Source organism: Styela clava, chromosome 5, assembly GCF_964204865.1.
Source record: "Styela clava chromosome 5, kaStyClav1.hap1.2, whole genome shotgun sequence".
In the NCBI taxonomy this organism is placed as follows: Eukaryota; Metazoa; Chordata; class Ascidiacea; order Stolidobranchia; family Styelidae; genus Styela; species Styela clava.
Window position 1 is genome coordinate 1,113,699 of NC_135254.1, and position 24,076 is coordinate 1,137,774.

At 37.3% G+C, this 24,076-nt stretch overlaps 1 protein-coding gene across 5 annotated transcripts in view; it reads left to right on the forward strand.

Annotated features, from left to right (window-relative positions):
- The first annotated feature begins 859 nt into the window (after positions 1–859).
- LOC120331408 (ras-specific guanine nucleotide-releasing factor RalGPS2-like) overlaps positions 860–24,076 on the forward strand; it is a 29,251-nt gene continuing 6,034 nt past the window's right edge. Inside the window, exons 1-13 of one of the 5 annotated variants that reach the window (XM_078112391.1) lie at positions 860–1,062; positions 11,079–11,588; positions 12,173–12,733; positions 13,299–13,455; positions 14,637–14,893; positions 16,167–16,290; positions 16,863–16,994; positions 17,833–17,926; positions 18,343–18,555; positions 19,865–19,969; positions 20,682–20,876; positions 23,135–23,225; positions 23,690–23,782. In XM_078112391.1, the coding sequence (XP_077968517.1) occupies positions 973–1,062; positions 11,079–11,588; positions 12,173–12,733; positions 13,299–13,455; positions 14,637–14,893; positions 16,167–16,290; positions 16,863–16,994; positions 17,833–17,926; positions 18,343–18,555; positions 19,865–19,969; positions 20,682–20,876; positions 23,135–23,225; positions 23,690–23,782 (2,622 nt within the window). In that variant the 5' untranslated portion in view covers positions 860–972. Of the gene's footprint in view, positions 1,063–7,769; positions 8,213–11,078; positions 11,589–12,172; positions 12,734–13,298; positions 13,456–14,636; positions 14,894–16,166; positions 16,291–16,862; positions 16,995–17,832; positions 17,927–18,342; positions 18,556–19,864; positions 19,970–20,681; positions 20,877–21,586; positions 21,861–23,134; positions 23,226–23,689; positions 23,783–24,076 lie in introns of those variants that run through there. The other 4 variants (XM_078112387.1, XM_078112388.1, XM_078112390.1 and 1 more) reach the window with 4 other exon arrangements.

Here is a 24,076-nt window from a genome sequence, read left to right on the forward strand (position 1 = left end):
GTCTCTTTTACTTCTGAGTGAGTGCCCGTAACTTTGTGCTCAGATATGAGTCTCCTTTACTTCTGAGTGAGTGCCCGTAACTTTGTGCTCAGATATGAGTCTCCTTTACTTCTGAGTGACTGTCTGTAACTTGGCTCAGAGATGAGTCTCTTTTACTTCTGAGTGAGTGCCCGTAACTTTGTGCTCAGATATGAGTCTCCTTTACTTCTGAGTGACTGTCTGTAACTTGGCTCAGAGATGAGTCTCTTTTACTTCTGAGTGAGTGCCCGTAACTTTGTGCTCAGATATGAGTCTCCTTTACTTCTGAGTGAGTGCCCGTAACTTTGTGCTCAGATATGAGTCTCCTTTACTTCTGAGTGACTGTCTGTAACTTGGCTCAGAGATGAGTCTCTTTTACTTCTGAGTGAGTGCCCGTAACTTTGTGCTCAGATTTGAGTCTCCTTTACTTCTGAGTGACTGTCTGTAACTTGGCTCAGAGATGAGTCTCTTTTACTTCTGAGTGAGTGCCCGTAACTTTGTGCTCAGATATGAGTCTCTTTTACTTCTGAGTGAGTGCCTGTAACTTTGTGCTCAGATATGAGTCTCCTTTACTTCTGAGTGAGTGCCTGTAACTTTGTTCACAATTTGTTTCCTTTACTTCTTAGTCTTCAGTGGCTGTCTGTGACATAGTTTAGAAATGAATCTCGAGTATTACTTAAGCTATGCTTCTTGCCATGGAGCCATTGTAATTAAATGATTACAGATTAATTAGTTAATTAGCTTTTAATTAGTTTTAACTTTTAATTAGGTTCTTCCCAGTGGGTGATTGGTCTCAGCATGAAATATATTTAATATTTTGCGAATGATTTATTACAGTGACATAATAAGTTACAAATTGGTAACAATATTATTAGGTAATAATGCTTCCATTATGATGAATTAATTCTTACTATGACACCATAAATAAATTGGATTGTTCACAATCATAATACAATGTCTATAAATCTATCATTTGCTAACAATGAAGATGATGACATCATTATTGATGGAAAATCTTGGAACACAAAAAACGGTTTACCAATGGTGAGTTGTGAATATTGTGATTTTCTGTTATTATAACTAAAAACTTTAGTACTGTGGCATAAGTACCATGCCATGGCTTTTTAGTGGTGTCACTGTTCATATAAGCCGTGATTTTTACAGATGCCTTTAACAAAAACATCTAATGCCGCTATACTGAGACAAAACACACATGCCTATGGCATGGCTTTTAATGGTGCCATGTCATGTGTCACTGAAAATAAGCCATGACTTTTACAGATGGCTTTACCAAAAACTTCCAATGCTTTTATACTGAGTTAGGCAATTAGACAGACGCACATGCCTATGGCATGGCTTTAAATGGTGTCATGTCACGTGTCACTGAAAATAAACCGTGACTTTTACAGATACCTTTACCAAAAACTTCCAATGCTTTTATACTGAGTTAGGCAATGAGGCAGATAAACATAGCACATGGTTTACTTGTGTTAAGCAATACGCTACTGGCATGTAGTAAACGCTGTAAATGTCTGCTTTTTGCTACTGCTGCAGTGGTATCTACCAGTTTCATTCATAGTATGTATGTATGTATGTATGTTTATTCGTCCCGTAAAAGCAAAAACACTGGAGTTAGTAAATATCAACATTGAAGACGGGATGTATACACAAGACTATACTGGCCTAAAATACATGAACGTGCGGCATACACCCCTTATGAAGCATAAAATGCTTAGTAATAATGGGAAACTAATAAAAATCAAACTATACAGTAAAACAACGTTTTGAATGTTTATACATGCAAACTCCATCAGTCAGCCATTGAATATACTTGGACTACCTATGTGTTTGTTCTCTGTTGAAAGCCAGGAATTTTATTTTAGAATGTATTCATCATAGTAGTTTATTCAGTCTTGGCCATAACTGGCTATTCAATTTCATATTGGTCTTCTTAATTTCATATACTTATAATTAGATTTTCATTTATTTTTATTCAACTTTGTAATGATGTAGAAAATTTGTGAGACTGGTAACATTAAGTCAACTTCTGAGCAGTGTGTATTTGAGCATTATTAATTAATAAACAACCTTTTATGACTCATTGTTACATCATAAATTATTTATTGCTTCTTTCGATGATGTATCAATCGCGGAGGTGTTTCCTGCATTGTTATATCATATTGCTGTCGTATTATGTATTGTTTAGATTTTATGAGCGCTTACATGAGATTTTGGTTCGAATCTTATTATTGAGTTTGTAAGCTTTTGGATTGCCATGTACTGCATTCTATATTTTATAGTCGAAATGGTTATCTGGTAGTAGTTTAAAATTTGTTATCTATTGGGTTTATGAGGAGTCTTTTTGTTTGTTTTTACTTAGTAGAAATGCGTATATTGTAACTATCGGTTTAGGCAACGCAAGACTGGATAACCTGTTTCTTCTATGCTTCTGCGCTGGTGGGTTCGTATGCATATAATGCAAGGATGCTGTAGCAAGAGTAAAAACGAGAATATCGGTCAGAGACCGAAGACTTATCGATCGAAGGTTATGGGATCCCCCAAAACAGCGCTCTTACTCTATAGTGACACCTTGTGTCTCATCACTAATTGATTAATAACTCGCTAATGATATAACATAATTCACCCAAAATCAATTGGCTTCTGGTACGACATATGATGAATGCACATGCAAAATCTGGAGCAGATTCAACCTCGCTTTCGTGAGATATCGCGTGCATCTAACAGACAAATATCTATCAACATACTTACCGATTAAAATCGATAAGTAATAACTATGCTAAAAGATTTAAGAGTCCTTTTGCACACTAAAGTGAATTATACTTTTGTCTAACCATGGTCAGACTTCTGCAGACAAGCATTTATTAACTATGATGAGAAAAGCAATAGTATGCAAATAAACAGTATTTTCACATCGAGTGAAATATAATTATGGACAACCATAGTATGTAATTCAAGTTTTGCTGTACACTCATACGAATATATCGCTAAGATTCTCATGGACTGCCTATCCTATGCTTTTGTATTGTAGATTTATATAGGCCTACAACCTGGGATGCAGCCACCATTTTTAAAAGGGGGGGTTTAAATTTGGAATTACCCATGTTACGGCTTCTAAAACAGTCGCCGCGAAAACAAACGCGATTCGAAATGTCCATCTCTACCCACCGTCTAAGCTACTCTGTAATAAAGTGGGTAAGCAATGCTGAATTGAATAGGTTCTGGTCTTTCCAATAAATAGTGGAATAAAGGATCCTTGTTCAGATATCAGATGGGTGAATATGAAACAGATAAAAAATTGCAATCTAAAGCGCTTGTTGGCAAGAAATGGTCCATTGCCTTCTATTGTTATCCACCTAATTTAGCTTTCATGCTTATGATTTTTAATATTGGATGAATGTCAATTAACAACTCGTGTGTATCGACAGAATCGCATGCTTGAACTAATCTCTGAAACTAGTTTCGTTATCAAGATGTTTTGCTGAATGTAGGTTGGAGTCTGAGGTCTAGCAAATTTAGTTCAAAAATGATGGCCAATCAATATCAAATATATTTCAATTGCATCATGTCAATATAGAAATTTTTTGTATGATTATTAATATCGATAACAAGTGCGTATGCAAGGTAGCTATTTTGCAATTGGTGTGAAATTGTGTCAAATGTTGTCTATTTTTGAATTCATTTCAGCGTTTTATGCTATCATAATGGTCATTATTGTGCTCATAATGTCATAAGACTTCAAATTTCACGAGACTGTTGTTGAGTCATAATGGGATATATTACGTGTAGTTTCTAGTCCTTTATTACTCACAACCAGTTGCTATTGTGTGATAGATTGTCAGCGCAATCATTTAAGACGGCAGTTTCCTAACTGGAGTAACTAGAAATTTTCATGTAGAATAGTTTTTTGAGTTACCAGAAAAGCAATTCTATTTAGTCTGTATAAATATACCGATGAAAATATTTAAAGTTTAGATATTACGGTAAGTTTTTCTGCCTTTAATAATATTTTACTAATCCTGATTGATATTCAGTTGAAGAAGTTGTAGTTTTGCTTGCATTAAAATTTGTAGAATAAATGATTTATAAAACTTTCTGTTCCAAAAAGTATGCCACAATTATTTTATTACTTATCGATCTTAAGGCATTTGTCTGTTTTTGTGTTTGTCTGTTAGACACTTTCATATGTTACGCGATATCTGACGAAAGCGAGGTTGAATCTGCTCCAAATTTGCATTCATCATATCTCGGACAAGAAGACTATTGATTTTGGATGAATTATGTCGTATAATTAGCGAGTTATCAATTAGTTAGTGATGGGACACAAGGTGTCGCTGTGGAGTAAGAGCGGATGAATCGTAACCGCAGTTTCTGTTTTGGGGGATCCCCTAACTTTCGATCGAAAAGGCTTCGGTCTCTGACCAATATTCTCGTTCATATTTTGGTGCTTTGTCCTTTCCTGGGACGCCTCAGTATACTCTTTGTTTTGTTTTTAACAAAAATGATTGTTTTATATAATTATTATCATGTATATTGTTGAGAAATTATTTAATAGGCCTGCACCATTCAAATCAATTTCTTCAACTTGTTTCAAACAATAAACCTCAATCCTTTTCATTTATTATATTTTACGATCTTCAATCACAATGGTTCCTGCGTAATAAATCTTTATTAATAAATGAATTTTCGTCAGAATTGAATCTCAGACAATTATTGATTGATTGGTTTATTGCTATCACAGAAAATAGTTCGGAAAATAGTTCAAGATAGAAGCGAAACTATTGCTATGCGAATGATGCTTGCGAGTTTCTAGATGATTGAAATAACAGTTTTCTCTTCAGTGAAATTTGTCATTTTTACACTGAAATTTTGATTCAGTTAATGGCACTCGAGAAGTGTGTACCAATATGGCGGTGACTAATTTTGTTCGCCTACTTAACATCAAGTTGTGTAAAGGAACTGAAACATATACATAGGGGTATATTCACTTGGATAAAACTGACATTCCCTGAACTCGGAATAGAACTAAAATAGGGAAAATTTGAATAAAATTATGGCCTAACCCTAACCTGGTACGCATAGTACGGGAGTACCCAGTTAATTAAGAGGTGTCTGAATAATTTGATAATATATAATTTTAGTAGAGAGACAATTTTAATAGTGATATTGTGCAGCAAGACTCTCATTCCCATTCCTGCTACAACCTTGCAATACACCCATACAATTCTACCAGTAATTAGGCATCAAATAAGAAATGATAGTTTCGCGTAATCCCAACTGTAAGTTACATATTCCAGACTCTATCCTTTTTAAAAATGGCAGACACCGAAATGAAGTACGTGTACCAGGTTATGGTTCCAAATTTCCTCATTTTAGTTCTATTACGAGTTTGGGGACTAGCCAAGTGACTCACGTGGTATTTGTACCTGAAATTTATGGACTAACCCTAACCTGGTACACATACTACGTTCTGGTGACCGCCATCTTGGTTCACATACTTCGGGAGTCCGTTTCTTAGCATAATATAAGATTAAACAAATAAGCTGTATCAAGCATGGCCTAAGTGTATTTATTCTACCTTCGAGTGAATAGAGCGTAGTTGAGCCGTGTCATGCTTGGCAAAGTGTTTGGTATACCTCAGATAGAGAGAAAAGTAAAGTTTTAACCGTACCGTGCTTGTCGAGTATATAATACAGCACAGAGAGAAAGGGATCATCTAGTTCAGCCATTCCAAGCGAGGCCGAGTATGTTTATTCACCAAGCAAAAGAGAGAGAAAAAAGAGAGGCTAATTTAAGTAGTGCCAAGCATGGCAAATTTCATCCACCACAGCTAGAGAGAGAGAAAAGAGTCGTGCCATGCTTGGTAAAGTATACAAACTTCCCAAAATTGAAATGAAATCCAAGTCTTGTTAAATTTATTGATCAGGGCCATTAAATCCCCAAGGGCTTTGTGAGCTGCATTGAATTGGTAATAAATGATCTTTATAGGCAGATGTTGTTATGGGAATTGGGTAGCTGTTATTGCCTGTTGTTTACTGAGGAAATTGTACTTTGTGTTTGTGTGTAGTATTACCGATATTATTTAGTTATTCAATATTATATTATTATCATATGTAATATGGACACATTATGAACTATTGTAACTGTGCAAAAGCCAGAGTGGGAATTGTTCATATCGCTAGCTAACTTAAGGAAGTCACTGTTGGTTTGTTTTCTGTGAACAATGTTTTTGCTTTTGCTAAAATATCACTCATTAGCATATTACTTATTTAGTATTATTGCAATACATTTTAAGGTATTCAAACAGTACAAAAATCAGAGTATGACTTGTGCTTATCACTACTCAAAAAGCCATACTGGGTTGGGAAACAAATATGAACAGTTTAGTGAAAGAGAAATAAATAGTTTCGGAATTAGGTTAACTAACAATTGGGGTTACGTGAAACTAAAATTAGCTTTCCTTGCTCTATGCCTTTGTGGAAGTGGATCTGTATGCGTATGCCGTTATTTATGTGATATCATTGATACCATTTTTTATGTGCATGCCTTTGCGTTTCTTTCCACAGTTGTAAGATGCTTGTCTGAAGAAGTCTGACCTAGGTCATACGAAACGTTACAGAAATATATTTGTCTTAGTGTGCAAGATTCTTGAATAAAATTAAGTTATGTTGTCGCTGTTGAACTGTTCAAAAGTCAGAATGTGATTAGAGCATAACACTAACTAGCATTGTGAGTATGACTAGCCAATAAACCATAAAGGCTATAACAACAAATGGAAACAGTTATTATGAGCAGTGAGTGAGGAATGGAAGTTTTTAAATAAACAGGGGGGAATATATTAAAAGAAGTTGGAAGCCACTGACATAGAAAATATTATATCTGCAAATTTTTTAGTTTTCAGTTATAATCATGGTTTATATCAAGTTTAGAATTATTTCGCTTAATATTTATTCAAAGGCAATTCCAGTAAGGATATGAAATAGCTTTTTAATGTATTCTCAAACAATGCTCTTCTCACTCATTGTTGCTTATCGATTTTAATCAGTGAGTATATTGATAGGTATTTGTATGTCTGTTTGTCTGTGTGTTAGATGCACGCGATATCTCACGATAGCGAGGTTCAATCTGCTCCAAATTTTGCATGTGCATTCATCTTAGCTCAGATCAGAAGCCTATTGATTTTGGATGGATTATGTCGTATAATTAGCGAGTTATTAATTAACTAGTGATGGGGCACACGGTGTCACTATGGAGTAAGACCACTGTTTTGGGGAATCCCCTAACCATCGATCGATAAGGTTTCGGTTTTCAACCGAATTCTAGTTTTTACCTTGTTAACTATAATTGGTGATATATCAAAGATATTCTCTAACCGAAAAGGAGAGATATGAAAAAGGTTGTTCAGTAAATATATATAAAATGTGTATTTTTGATTTTAAAACTTTTTATTGAAATACTTTGATGAATATTGTTCAAACTATGATCAGATACCAGTTTAAAGAGTGATATGCCTTTGTAATATTTTCAATAAATTCTCAAAAAGATCACTATGAAGCGGATGTCATACAGTCTGCATAACTCCAGAAATTGAGAATAATTCTGCTTGTTATTTGATACAATTGTCTGTATATGTATGGTGAGATTTGCAGTGTGCTCGGAGTGAAAACCTTATTAAAATGAGGCATAAGATAAATTGATTCGACTGCTTTAATATGTACATTTATACATTCTGTTGCCTTTCCTATTCTGTAGAATTCTATGTATTTCCATAGCAATGCCTCGCAAAAACTCTGCGTCATTCAGTAGCGTGGATTATAAAAAATCGAAATCCTCCAAGCAGACTCCAGAGATTGAATTCATACTCGAGTCTCCGAGATCTCATCATGGAATCGTTAAACATTTACCCCCTAATGGGCGTCGACATAGCTCTGCCACGCCCTCTTTCTCATGCAAAGAGAGACTATCGTCATGGCAACGTTTTGATGATTCCGATGAAGCAGCCATCGAGGATTCTGGGAATTATTCCATGGATGAGCGATCACCAATAGAATTGCTTGTGAACGATGTCAAGTGTGACTTTACAATAGGAGAAGACAATGAAGATGATGAAAATCATTTTGATGTCATAAGCTGGTGTTCTGATGAATCTGTTTTCTCCGATTCAAACTCTGAGGTGGTGGTATTAACTTATTGAAAATGTATAAGTACGTTCACTGTCAGCCTAACGCAGTGCTTCCCAAACTAAGGGTTATAAATTGGCAATTTTAGGGGGTAATCCAGATTTTACAAATTCTTTTGTAATTCCCCGTTTAATTGATTAGTCTGCGTAAAAGCTGAATATGCAATGCTTGCATCGAGTCAGTGAGCCAAGTCAACTAGTCCAGTGCTCTTCAACCGGGTATACGGTATACCCAAGTGTATACCGGTCCATAATTTGAGTATACAGCTGATAAAGGGTATACAAAGGGTGTACAGCTTAAGTCAGGGATTCTAAATTCTAATGTAATAAATTTTAAAATATTTAAGCGGAGACAACAATGCAAACACGGTGCACATGAAATATAAAATGTCAGTTACCGCAAAGAACCGACGTGAGCACTTTGTTACATCACAAATTATATAGATAATGCGGTCACGTGACTGGGTTGGTGATTTCGACTGCCGTGCACTTCATATGATTTACGTTGAACATTATTTCCGTTAACGCTAAGGCCGTCAGTCAAATTTATAACTTGCGGACACTAGCCTATTAGATTGCACGGTTGCAGTATAATATGTGCTTGAAATTTAATGTTTATTTAAGCCTTAAATATACATTGGTATTTGTGAGGTATACAAAGCTCTTGAAAAATTGTAAAAGGTATACCACAATAAAAAAGGTTAAAGAACACTGGTCTAGTCACACGACTCATAGGGGCATAATAACAATTCTGCGTCATACAGATTGTAGGCTAAAATGCTAGGCTAGCGTAAGTTTAGAATCTCGAAGTGTGATCGGACGATGCAATAGGTGTTGCTATTATCGCTAATATTGGTCAAAAAAAAATTGATAACGAGATGTCTACCGTGTTTTTATGGTAAAGATATTAAAAAGTTTGGGAGTTGCAGTTCTAGCGGAAAATAAATTTACCAAGGACCAATATTTATTTCAAAAGTTTTTTCAAGAACTTCACTTCCCAGGTGTTTCTCTGGTTGTATTGACTTGGTTTTCATGCGTCGCATATTAAAAAACAACATTTGCTAGCGTGTAATGTACCGTGATAACCTATATAGGTTGGGGTTGTCTGTAACTTTACTCCGCTACGAGTCTTTCTGTTACCTGTTAGTGAGTGAGTGAGTGCGATGTACCACCATAATTCTCTCTCCTGGCACTTTAGTTAGTGGTTGTACGTAACTGTACTCCGAAATTAGTCACTTGTACCTCATAGTGAGTGAGTGAGTGTAACACAGACATGGGCAAAATACGTTGCCCGGGCCAAATTCGGCCTGTTGGGTAATTCAATCTGGCCTGCCTGATGCTGCCACAACCAAACAGAAACAAAATTTTAATATTTTAGCTAAAAATGGCTCAAGGAATTTGTTGAGATTGCGGTTAAATTTACTTTTCGCACGAGGCATATTGTTCTCCACTTTTGCTTTTGTAGCACTGTGAATATTGTTCATAAAATGTAACTTTCTATGTCACACTTACATGGCCCGCCAGTCTAAGTGGGCAAAATTTTTGGCCCCTGGTTCAAAAACCTTGCCCACGTCTGGTGTAACATACCACTCTAGTGTCGAACACTTTATCATCGAGCCATGCTAGATTGACCTTCTCAACTCTGTTTGATGAATCATTTATCTTACGGTTGAGTGACTCTTGTCATTTATGCGAGCGCTCTTTAGATGGACGAGGATTTTTAAGTGGCTTTATCTTTTATTGAAGTGGGATTGTTATAGAACTAGAATGGGTCGAAAAATATATTTCCATTTTAAAAAAGAAGAATGTAACTCTAAGTCATGAAATTTAAATAATGTCTGCATGAAGGAGAAACTTGCTGTTGGATCTTTCCTGAAAATCCTATCATTATTGGGTGGCGTTGTGTAGGGCTCTACACAAGTCGTACTTATATCAGAACTGATGCGATTTCTGGTACTCGATTTTTTGAATGTCATGTGCAAAAACACAAAATTACATGCTTACAGATTACCTAAAATAGTAGAGCATGTGCTCACAGTATTGTCAGCAGATTGATGCTACTAAACAATCATTATTTTCACTAGTGAATATGAAATTAAATAATGACTGATGATCACTCTAAACAAAACATGGAAAACCATTACACTATCAATTGTCACTTGAGGGTAAAAATTACAAATATTGTGCGCTGTAGGTATGTGAAATCAATGCAATCAATAGGGTGACCCAAAAAGACGAAACCGAGTACATTTTGAACATAGTGCATGTATTGCACAAAACGTATTTCAGTCCCACAAGTCATGGATCTATAGGATGAGTCTTAATAGCTATTTCGTAGCTTGAGATACAGGAAAACTGAATATAGCGTAAATTAGCATTGCTATACGCTCGGACTGTAGGTATATTAGCAGTGATTGAGCTGTGGTTATGTGAACTCGAAACAATCATTTATAACCATCTACATCCGAAATTGTACATTGAAATTCCTTCTTCCAAATCACTTTTTGCCATACCAGCCATTATAAGTATTTGTAGACTAACAGGAAAAATTCGGTGTAAATTAGCATTGCTGTGTGCTCAAACTGCATTGTGAATTAGCTTCGATGCACGCTTAAACTGCGGTCATATGAACTTGTCTCAACCGATTTTAGAATCTACATTCACAGTTTTTCATTAAAAATCTCTAGCTTGAGTGGCATATTATCTTTCACTGAAGTGGAGTTGCTTTATAGAAGGGTTGCTACTCGTCGCGTTGTTTGGCCACTGGCACTTGTTAATAAGCTATTACAATGTTTACTTTTCCAGAGTGAAAGAAATGCAAATAATCTATATAAAAAATTTATGAATTCATTCTTACTTTCAGGTTGTTTCGGAGAAAACTGACCACCAGCTGTCGCCGTTGAGTCGGCCCAAATTGCGGAGTGGAAGTTTGGGGGTGTTGGAGGTGTCGTCTATCAAATCAAATCCATTTCTACTTCAGGATCAGAAATTGAATGGTTCCGAGAATGTAGGAAAAGATAAAATTTTAAAACGTATCAACAAAAATGGAATACTTAACGAATCATTGTCTGATGATTGTGATGTTAACAATGGGATATTATTTCGAAACAATGGTCTTAAATCTCCAAAGGTTGTAATTCAACCAATAGAATCAGAAGACGAACATTTTGAATTTGACGGGAACAATAACCGACCAAAAGATTCTATTTCTTTATCGTCCGAACTTTTAACTTGGTATAACGATATTCCCCCCTCTGGAAAATCAGCGTCTCTTCCGAGGAAACTTCCCCCGCCTCCTGCTTCACCACGTTCCAGACATAGACTCCCCACATCACCCTCCGCAAATCCAGTATCGGCGTCTTACACTCAGAAGGTAAAGTATTTCGGTAATTAATTGAAATGTTTTTAAGAGTTCTCCATTTTTCTTTTCCTTTTCGTATATTTTATTTCGTTATACTCCACTAGTCCAGTGGTTCCAATTTTTTTTTGTTAAATTAAACCCTCCCTCATTTGAAACTCTTTATTCCTTCCCACTCTATCACAGAAACTACTTTTTTACTTCTGAGTGAGTGCTCGTAACTTTGCCCAGAGATGACTTTACTTATGAGTGATTGCCCGTAACTTTGCCATCTAATTCTGAGTGGGTGTACCACCGTAAATCTGTACAGGTTTAGTGTTCTTGCTCAGATATGAGTCCCCTTCTCCTCTGAATGAGTGCCTATGACTTTGCTCAGAGATGAATTTCCCTTACTTCTGAGTGATTGCCGGTGACTTTGCCTTTTAATTCTGAGTCAATGTACCCCCGTAAACCTGTATAGTTTCGACTCTCTTTGCTCAGAGATGAGTCTCTTTTATTTCTGAGTGAGTGAATCTTCTTTGATCAAAATGTCCATGAGTGTGCTCGAGTTCTTTCAAGTGTGTTTGGTGTGTTGCTAATTTTCTTTATTTCATTTTCAGATCTCCCCACTGTTCTTCGATAACTCATTTGTGACGAATAAAGGCCAATCTCCTGGGCTTCACACTGTCAAAGGTCATCGTCACGGTAACAGCAATAAACAATCATCGCTATATCGTAACTATAGTGACATTGTTAACAGAGACGAACTATTACCTAACAATTCTATTCGCCGTAACCATAGCGACGTTTCTGTACGTTCATCACCAAACAGTCCGAACAAAAGTGCAACTTTACCCCCGTCACATCGTTTGTCCCCAAATCGAACTCATTCCTTACAATATAGTGCAAGTGACTGTTCCAGTCGTAGCCAACCTTCTTCACCCGGGAGTCACGTACGACGTACATCGTCCTTGCTGTCGAGTCCTTCGTTTTCACGGGAAAAAGCGAGCTCCTATAAAAACCTCGGTGGTTTTTCCTCATTAAACCAACCAGGATCAAAGTTTGAAGTTCAGAGTTCACGTAAAAGTAATAAAGGTTCACGCAAACGTACAGAGTGGAGACCGGTGGAAGAAATGACGAATTACGAGGGGTATTACCCTGACGAAAGTTCCGATGGGGAGGTAAATTAAATATTCCTACTACAAAGCATACATACTAGGACTGTGAAATAGCCTTCAACTAAACACTAAATCAAGATTGAAGTACTTTACTCGACAATCCTCACAAATAAACACGCTGATACATGTGTGACTATAATTGGTATGGGTTGAATTTAATAATTTACCCCTAGATTAGGCAAGGGGCCTTTAAAAGTTAAAGTCTACTGCAGTCACATAGGCTCATGTAACCACTGGTCAATCCTGGCTTCCTCCACCACCAAACCCATGAAACAAATAACTGGCAAACTAATCCCATACCCAACATGAACTGGTAATCTGATAAGAGGCCGTGGTTCGTCGTATGATTAAGCCATATTATCAGCTTTGCTTTCAACCTGGAATAAATATGAAAATTTTATGAATAAGTCTTCTTATTGTCTCTTCTCCTTTTTAGGTTTAGGCTGTTGATGGGCGCTAGATGCATATAGTCACTTCTTTGCTCCTGTTTTTTTATTGGCCTTAGATATAAATCCTATCACAACCATTTTTTGTTAATTCATAATTTAAACAAAACTTTTTACTTAAGGTATCCGAGCCCTCTAGCGGAACAAACGAGCATCACCATAAAAGTTTCGACTCCGTTGTTTTTCATGTTTTGAAAGTTTCGCCAGAAGATTTTGCCAGTCAGTTGACTTTGCTTGACCTGGCCGCCTTCAGAGAGATCCAGCCTCAAGAATTAACAGGTGAGATAGTGAGTGTTTGCTACTACGACAGGTATGGGCAAATTATGGCCTGCTGAAGCATTTTGTGCCCCCCAATCCACCCCGCTTTGTTGGATACAAAATTAAACTATTCATAGATTAAATATTTTAATAAAGATGAAAAATACCATATTTACCGGCGAATAAGTCGCTTCTCTAGACCCAAATTTTTGACTTGATTTTGGGGGGGTCGACTTATTAGGCGAGTATGATAATTTTTATTTTTTTGGTGTCGCCTCATTATGTATTACGTGATGCTATTTTATGGTGGACGCAATCGCAAGTTGAACACAATTAATTAAAATTTAAAAACAGTTTGAATTCCTATAGTTATTATGGATTGAATATTACGCTACAAGTAAATGTCATTATAGGCTGTTTCAACCAATACGCAAAGCGGCGACCGCTCAAAAGGCATTGATTGCATGGTGATTTGAGATTCCGATGTTGATGCGATTTTACTACCCGACTTATTGGCAGGTTATATGCAAAAACCCATTTTTCCAGGCTTAAAAACGGGCCTCGTCTTATTGACCGGATAGACTTATTTGCCGGGAAATACGGTAAATCTAAATTTGTGTTTAACTTTCAAAAATTTTCTCGAAGAGCAGGAGGGCGGCGCAAAATGCTTTGACAGGCTGTAATTTGGCTCTTCAGTGTTACTCGAATTAGTTGTTGCTCGCTCAAATTTGTATAGATCAGTTTTGGTGTTGTGGAGTTGGTGGAGAAGTTGACTATCGTTTACGAAGCCTCACAATAAATTACGAAAAATAAAAACAAAACACACATCGTTATTTACCGACTGATGTCTCTGAGTAAACTGAAATTACTTTATTCAATGACCTGGATGTGTTCACTGCTTCGTATTTTAAAAATATTCAGTATTTTAATAAGTAAATGAATAACTTGTGGAGTCCCTAGGTTTTTTTTCACGGAGTTCTTGGGTTCCGTATGGAGCGCTGTAGCCACTTCGATTGACGAATGCCAGGCCCCCTCATGCGGCTTCGGCTTTCCTTTGCTGATTTGTTGGGGGATAAAAAGGCATTGTATTAAATATAGAGCTCTTAGCTCAGTTCCCTTGTACGTACTCTTCACACTTTTAGTTTTGGATCCACAATTCAATCTAATTTGTGTCAAACTTTTCCTTTTTTTGTTTTTGCCAGGTTGCGGCTGGATAAAGAAGGACAAACATGAAATTGCTCCGAACGTCGTGCAGATGACGCAACGTTTCAATAATACAAGTTTTTATGTCGTACATGAGGTACTCCACGCTCAAACGTTAAAAATACGAGCCGAAGTCGTCACACATTTTATCCGAATTGCGAAAAAATTGAACGATTTGAACAATTTACACAGTCTGATGGCCGTAGTGATGTCTCTGAGTTCTGCACCGATACATCGACTCACAAAGACATGGGGGGTGAGTAACAAGGTTCACGGACTATTTGGTATTCCCGAAGTGTGTGTACCAGGTTGGGGTTAGGCCATAATTGTATTCCGATTTTCCTTATTTTAGTTCTATTACGAGTTCGTTGATTGTCTGTGTTAGCCAAGTGAATATACCCCCTGCCCATAGGTTTCAGTCCATTTACACAACTTGATGAAAAATAGGCAAACAAAATTAGTGACCTCCATATTGGTACACACACTTCTGGAGCGCCGACTATTTGTCCCACGAAAGCTATTCTTGCTCCCAAGTTTTGACTTTGGGCTAAAGAAATTTTTGACTTCCTATTCTGTGTTGTAAAAATGCAAACTAAACCGCGGATGGTTCTGAAACAATGGGGTGTGGCTGACAAGGGGGGCATGGACAATTTGTTGAAGGGGGGGTGGGGGGGGAGAAGCTACTTAAAGATAAAAATATTTTTTAGATTTGATCTTGCTTGTCATATTGCGGATTTTTACATTTCTTTGTTTTTAATATTCACGGTTCATCGACATATTTTCTTTTGTCTAACTACCTGTTATTTGTAGCTTAGCTAGTTATTCTTGAGGCGGGGCGCGAGACTTGACAAATTATAAAAAGGGGGCACGGCCCAAAAAATTTGCGGGATACCCATTTGCAATAGCATGAACCTCAATTGTGCTGAGCTCAACTAAGTTTGTCTGCCTCTCAGATTAAATATCTACAGTCCCCCATATCAGTTTTCATAGAAAAATGTGAAAAGTTTTCGAAGTAATGGCCTTCCAGGAGCTTTTCTAAAATCCCATGTTAAACATCTCACCTGGGGTGTAATAATTTGGACAGGCAATGCCGAAACGGGTAGATTCTAGTTCTTTCAATCTATGCAACCTTACCTGGTGCTCCCTGTAAAAAGCTGAGTGAAATACATATGAAAAAGCATGAAAAAAGAGCTGCAAAAATGGCATCCTGTACAGATATTTGTTCAGAACTAAAATTGGAATCAAATTATGGCCTTTCTCCCATAGTATGTGTACCAGATTAGGGTTAGGTCATAATTTCATGTACAAATACTACGGGAGTCACTTGGCTAGTCCCCGAACACCTAATAGAACTAAAACTCGAATCAAATTATGGCCTAACTCAAACCTGGTACACACACAACGTTCCTGTGTCCGCTATCTTGGCTCACATACTTCGAGAGTACCATAAAAACAACAACAATAATTTAGCAAACTGATTACTTCACGTCAAATAATGCTTGATATTTATAAACCTTTTTTCTTTCTAGATTGTGAACAAACACTACAGAGCAACATTTGATCGACTGAGGATTTTGATGTCGGAGGAAAATAATCGAATGAATTTACGGAAGCATATAGAAGGGATAAAGCTACCCTGCATTCCGTATTTAGGTATGTCCTATTTTTGTGCACTGATGCAGAAATTTCTGATACAGGGTTTGAATTTTTAAATTTGGTATTAGAGTTTGACAATTTTAATATTTTCAGCACCTGTTTTTCAGTAGGTTTTTTACAGTTTTTGGGTTTTTCATATTTTAGTAGATTTTTTGGTTGGTTTGGCACTTTGTTTTGTTATTTTCGTGAGTTTTTACCAGTTTTGGCAGCGGCTAAGCGAACCATCCTTTAGCGGCGAGGAGTCCAGCAATCCTCTCGCACATGATTATGCCTGCATGGGATTCGAATCTGCGAAACCACGCAGGATAATCAGAGCTGCGGCAAGCGTATTTCTAGCGCCTAGTGCCGTATTTTGTGAGTTTTTATTAGGTTTTAGGCGGTTTTAGCATATTTGAGTGTGTTTTTGGTAGGTTTTTGACCGTTTTGGTTGTTTTTGCCTTGTTTTCCTGACAGTATACCCAGATTAACAAAAAACACTGAAATGCCAATAGCTCCTGAAACTATATAAAATGATAGTTGTTCTTAACATTCAAAATTCATACTTAACAAATTTTTTCCCAATTTTTCAGGTTTATATCTTGGGGATTTAATATTTGTTGACTCCGCCCATCCTGATACTGGCGGACTCGAACCGCATGAGCGAACAAATAAGATGAATAATATTCTGCGAATTTTAGCGGAATTTCAGCAATCTCAATATGGTAAGATATTGCATGGGGAGCGGAAAGCTTATAAGATGACCTAATCATTCTTCACTAATTGAATCAATATTCAATATTTGAAATCGAGTTTTGGATCTACGCTTGAGGGGACAGTTTCGTTTTAGTCGTTTGTCTATCTGCGTGTTTAGCTGTAGCGTCTGAACGCCTGGACCAATCCGAATGAAATTTCTGGTGCATGTTTACTAATCGCTGTAAACTCCGTAAGTACTTCTAGTTAGCGTGGCGCATACATTTTTGGATATGTTATGCCTTATTCCCAACTGACTACGTCATCCAAAAATTATGTCAATACAACTTCACAACCATGTCATGGAGCTTGCCAGAGAAAAGCTACGATCACCGGAAATGGCCACGCCAACTAAAAGTACTTGACGGTGTTTGGTGAACTAGCCCCAAGTTTCTAATGTGGGTTATGCTATCATCCTAGTTATGTGCGTTTCGCCGAAAGTCCGGATTGATGTTTCGTTTCCATGGCATCAGCAAAAAAAATGCGCCAACCGATAGAAATTTCTAGTTTTTTACAATTTGTAAAGTATACAGACGAGAAGCGCAGCGTTGAAAATGAACTGGCAGTTTCGGTATCCCGATCAGCGCAGTGCGCTGTTTTTATAGGTGCATTCTTACGTGGATCATAACGGTTTACTGAAGTGTGGGCCGCCTCATGTATCAGTAAAGATCCTCGTTGCCTATTGGCATGTTCTGTTATATTATGATTTTGAGTATTGGCATTATAGGCAATTTAGCAAACACCATTTTCCTCACTTTTGCTCATAAATTCCAATGAACTTTGAAATAACAAAGGTTATTTTTTTTTCAGATAACTTAAGAGAAATTCCCCACATCAAAAATTTCCTTCAATCCGTGAAATATATTGAGGAATTGCAACGATTTGTCGAAGACGACAATTACAAGTATGTTGGGCATTTCCTTGACAGTATTAAATTGGATTTTTTTCAGTGTCATATCACATAGTAGATATGTCATTCATATCAGTTCTCGCATTCTATTTGAGGTCTTAAAGATGTTGAGGGTTCTAGGCCAAAACCCTAGCTTGTATATAGCGCTCTGCGGGTGCTTCCTTTTTTCACCTTAGCAGTTGACTGAAGGCTTCTCTACAAAAAAACTTGCTAGATTTTTCCAAACCGTGTCCACTTGCAATATTCCAGGACATTTATGTCTCAGGAATTCATCTGTATATATAGTTATTAATGGCCAATGGTTAACTTGTAACTTTGCTAAATATCAAATATTCCTATAATAATAATGTCAATGGTTACAGTGATTTGGTAAACTTGCAGAAAAATAAAATACATCATTTATTTTTTAGGCGATCTCTGAAAATCGAGCCAAAGCAATCAAATACGCCGCACAAAGGTTTAAACGCATCACGGGAGGAGTTAGCGTTACCGACAGACCACACCCTCCCTCGTAGATCAATGACCCCCCCAACCCAACAACTGTTCAAACCGGGACATCGGAAATCACATAGCCTTGGACGGGACATCAGGCCACGTACAGATCCAGCTAAACTACATAAAAGGTGAGAATAGTGTGTGATTTCTATGTGCTCTTCATGTGATGTCTAATTTTAGTTCTGAATATGGCTCTAGATCAGGGGTAGGCAATTACTTTTCAAATTGCGCCAGTTACAGATAATGGACTTGGTTACTGGACTTGAGGTTCAAAACTCAATAGAGTAAATTCGGTGCTCCCGAAGTATGCGAACCAAGATGGCGGATATCGGACTGTGACATGGGTAACATGTTAGGGTTAGGCGATAATTTTTTTCCAATTTTCCTTATTTTAGTCCTATTATCAGTTCGAAGACTAGCCAAGAGCCTCCCGTAGTATTTATACCTAAAATTATGGCCTAACCCTAACCTAGTACACATATTACATTCCGATGTCCGCCATCTTGGTTCGCATACTTCGGGAGCCCCGTAAATTCAGTTTATGTCCAACAGCTAGACTAACGTTTATATAATAATAAGAAGCACAATGTAACAATCGGAGTCATTATGACATCATTTTCATCGATATTTTCAACAGAAATTCATATCCATAAAAACTATAGTCGTAATTGCAGCCGAAACAAGTAGGCCGGATGAAACACTTCGATGGGCTGTAGTTAGCCCATCCTGGGTATAGTCTAGTTCAGAGCAAATGCATTTGTGTGTGAAATATTTCACCCGGTATTGGCTGATACCAATATCAGTATTTATAATTAAGATACTGGTATTACTAAATAGATTCGAATATACCGTATATGCTTGTTTTACCGCCCGATCTTGATTAAGAGCCCATTTGAATAGCCGCACATGTGAACAGAACATAAAAATGAATAAGGGCCGGTGCTTGAATACCTGCCCGATGTAAAAGCTGATTTTTCAGTGGTAGAGAACAATAGGAAATAAGAAGCACTTTTGTCACAACGCTGTTGGATTTTAAGCGCTGGTAGATAACACTCATGCCTTAGGCGTCCGATTACATAACAGATAGCATTGATTACGTAACACCATGGTTCTCAAACTGGGCGTCGCGACTCCCGAGTGCGTCGTTTCAATATTGAAACTAACCTGCGGTGCGTAGAAAAAATCAAAATTTTCGTTATTCTCAGTTAAAAATAACAAGTGCCCATGCTTGAATAAGGGCCCGGTTAGTGAGATTGGTTAAAAAAATATGGGCCCGGGCTACAAAACGAGCAAATACGGTACACGTGCTTGAACTGTTTTTGAATTTTTTTAGATAAATAATTTTTTTGTAAATCTGTGATATAATTTATATAATTTCTTTTTCCTGTGCTTTTTCATTTCATTTATGTTGCTTTTCTTTCATAATTTGCTTCATAGACGTTCTTTTGCAAGACTGAAATCACGAGACTTTGGCGCATCAAACGGAGCCTCGCCATTGCAACCACCTCAACTCCACAGAGTACAATCATCTCCTGACCAAAGGTAACACCATGTACATATACAGCCACAACTGTACATATGCAGCCAGAACTTGACATATACAGCCAACCGCTAACTTTTTACAACCAATTATATGTATACAGTCAACAATTGTACGTATTATACAGCCAAAACTGTACGCATACCACCAACCAACTAACTATATCTATAACTACTAATTACGTATACAGCCAATCAAATATGCATATACGGCCAAAACTGTATGAATACAGCCAAACAAATATACACAACACAGCTAACCATTCAATGTACATATACAGCCAGTTTCATATCATGTCATGTGCTTATACAAAGATCTTAATAACATGCATATACGCCCAATGGATTCTGGTCCTTGTACGAGGCCTTGTTCAGATTGGAAGGCATGAACAAGCATGGCATGAGAAAACGAGCAATGATATGCATTATAGGCTATATTCGGAAAGTATATACGTTGACTCCTCGCTTTATACTGGTTGTTAATCCTTTTGTTAGCATGTCTGCCCATCTGTGTCTTGTCTGATGATGTTTCATGATACGTTTCTTGCCAGAATTTTTGTTTGTTTGCATGAAATGTAGTTGTATTGTTGCAATTATTTGTGGCCCGAACATGGTTTGCACTGAAGATTTTTTCAGTTGAGGACTCTGGTCCTTGAGATAACCTGTAATATTAGCAACTTTCTATGAGTGTTTTCTACTTATGTTTTTTCCACAGCGGTAGTCTACCAAGAAGTGCTCAGCAAGTCGGGCCGGCACATTTGCCTGTTGTTATGACAACCTCCCTCCTAGACGACAGCATCATATCACCGGGGGCGCAAACGGGTCTCCCTAGCAACAGCGGATCCATCGGGAGCAGCCGTTCAAATTCGGGGTCAGAATTTAGTGACGATACATCATGGAATGGCATCAGGTATTGGTTGTTTTCGTTACATGTGTGATATATTTTATGCTTCAGTAGACATGTGATATGTTGTTCTCTGTGATATCAAGGATACATTTATGGTTGAGTAAAAAGAGGTATAGAGGATAAGTTTTGTGTTTATAACCCTTTTGTTAAATTTGATAGTTGTTTTGAATTCTCTACATTTGAAATAAGCATAAGAAGAGAGCAGTGCTTAACCATGGCTTCTTGTCCGTTTACCAATCCATGTCGGGTATGGGATTAGTTAGCTAGTTATCTTATTTTGAAAGCGTGGGCTTGATAGTGGAGGAAGCCGTAACTGACCAGCGGTTATGTGAACCACCCTACGGCGGCATAGAGTTCAGTAATCCCTTCACAAATATTAAACTCCCAGGGTAGCAGATCAGTAAAAAATAAAGCTAATAGTCCCTTAAAACTGAGGGTAAATGGTAGAAATATGTTGTTTCTCAAAAAATTGCCCCAGACCTCATACCTCTCGGATATGAATTGAAATAAAAAAGTAATAACCATCTTTCGGTACTGAGAATTTGAAGTTGCCATCCAAAAAAAAAGTGGCCTCGAACATCGATTTAGCAAAACGATGAATAAATTCACTTCGTGTCCGGTATGATATTGATCTAAATCTCCATGATAAACCTTGAAAATAATTTTGTTGATAATCTGGGTCAGAGTTCGAAGGTCATTGGTTTAATTTCCAGGAAATGGGTTCATCGCTTTGGCAACAGAGACTCAGATACTTTAGTCAGTGATCAGAGAAAAAGTTTGACTTTTCCACTAAGTTCAAGGTCAAGAGGTCATATGAAGGTCATGGAAAGTTATAAGGGTCAAGGGTTAAAGGTGAAAAGCTCAAAATCGAACCCAGGAATTTTGATTCACCAAATAGAAAGACAGTATGAAGAAGAAAGTTTGTTACAGGAAGAAGACCAGGAAGAAAGGTTAGAGTTCATTCCCCACTAGTAGTGGTGGGATTTTATATTTATCTCAGAGAGGAAAGCCTATCAGATATGTCAAAAGGTTAATCATCGTAGAATTATTTATTTACAAGAGAAAGGAGCAATGGCCTAAAGCTGGGGTGTGCAAACTGCGGTCCGCGGGCCACATGCGGCCCGCAAAAAAAATTTGTGCAGCCCGCGGAGAAATAACAACTTTGAATGGTGTGCCCGTGAAACGAGCATTTAGTTTAGGTAATCTGGTACGTGCGAGAAATTCTAATCCTTCTGCGCCACAAAGCGTATACCGGTGCTGAGTGCCACTGTCGTATTAGCAAAACTAGCTAGCAAAGTTCTGTTGCAAAATATACAAAATATATTACAAAAACGTGTTTCTCACTGACTTGGATTAAAGTCGGTGTGGCGATAAATTTGAATAGCAGTTTTTCAGAAGTTTATGCGTTTGACTCACTATTTCTGCAAGAAACCCTAATAATGCCATGAGGTGAATAGAAAATATAAACAATTTTTATGCTTGAAACTACTAGAAGGTCTATAATAAATAAATGTGCGGCCCGCGGCTTTACTCAGTTTCTTGAATTTGGCCCGCCAGTGAAAAAGGTTGCACATCCCTGGCCTAAAGCATCGATTGACAACCTTCGGCTCCAGAGCCATATGCAACTCTTCGTTCTTGAGGCTCTCGCTTTTGTGAATCAAACTGGCTGCAGCATTTTTTTGTTAGAAGCAGAATCAGTAGGGATTCAATGAAAGTCCTGGGCATAAAGTCAATTACTACTCACTAATTACACATCACAACGGGTATATATCGAGAACAGTAAAAATGTGACGCATTAATAGGTGATTCAAATCTGTCAAAACAAACTTTTTATTTTTATTTTACAAGTTCTTTTCATTTTGTCGAAAACTGAATTATTGCATCATTCATAATTTATATGGCTGAAACATTGCATCATAAGTGGTTTTCCAAGTTTTGTTGGAACAGATATTGCGACCCCGAGTAGATTCGAGTTTGATCAATGCTAAAGGTTGCCGACACGTGGTATAGACTCTTCTCTCCCTGGGATAAATATACCGATTGTGCGTCTTGTTGTAAGTTTGTGCCTGATGTATTGTTAATGCTTTATTGCTTGCACTTGAAATCAGTACCGCTACTGCGCCTTATAGTACGATGTGTCTTATATATACGAATAAAAATCCAATCTGACAATTTATTGTGAGAGCGCCTTATAATACGGCAGGCTTTATAGTGCGTAAAATATAATAAACAATTTAAATTTCACACATTTTTTTTAACAGTGCTTCAGAGAGTCGTATGGATCTGGGACGTATTTTATTCGAAGGTTGTCTGAGAAGGAAAACAGTTCTTAAGAAAGGAAAAAAGCCACCTGTGAGTTTTTTGATGGTAACCTCGCCCCGTTTTTAGAATTTGTCAAGTCTGCGCCCCACCTCAAAAATAACTAGCTAATAATATACTAAAAATAACAGATAGTGAGACAACAGCAAAACTTGTTGAAAATGAAACAAATATTTTTATTTTTAATTGACTTCACGCCCCCCTATACCCAAAGTTTGAAGCAATTTTTACCAAATTATTTCGAGTGTTCAAAAGCTCAAAAATATACATTTTTCATGTTTTATGAAGCAGCGTTTTTAAGTTGGCTGCATGCAACGGAGATATTTTTTGAGCAAAAAGAGAACGAGTAATCGTCATATAAATAATTGAAAATAGCAGTTCCTAGCAGTGGCTGCTCGTACATAGCCTTGCTTAGAGTGAGAGGCATGTACGATACTCATCTAGCAATTGACCCTTGAACCTTGTGATTGACCCTTGATCTTTCACTTCCTTCCTAGATGCCTTCATGGACAAAGTTCTGGGTTTGTCTCCACAAGTCGCAACTTCTGTTTCATTCAGCTAAAGGCATAAGGGCGAATGAGAGACATCATGTAAGTATATAGCAGGGCTACTCAACTGGCGGACCGCGGTCCGAATCCGGACCTTTCGACAATTTAATTTGGACCGCGTCTGCTTGTTTGTTTTGGCAGCATAAACATCGTTAGGTACTTTCAGATGATTTTGATACAATTTAAATACACAGCTATACAGTTTGTTGTACTGGTACCAATATGCGACATTTGTGTTTATATTTGCGGGCCATTATTTGACGTTTCGTTTATTTAATGGAAAAATATTCTGTAATGTCCGGACCCCAGTATTTTTGAAGTTTTCTAAACAGACCT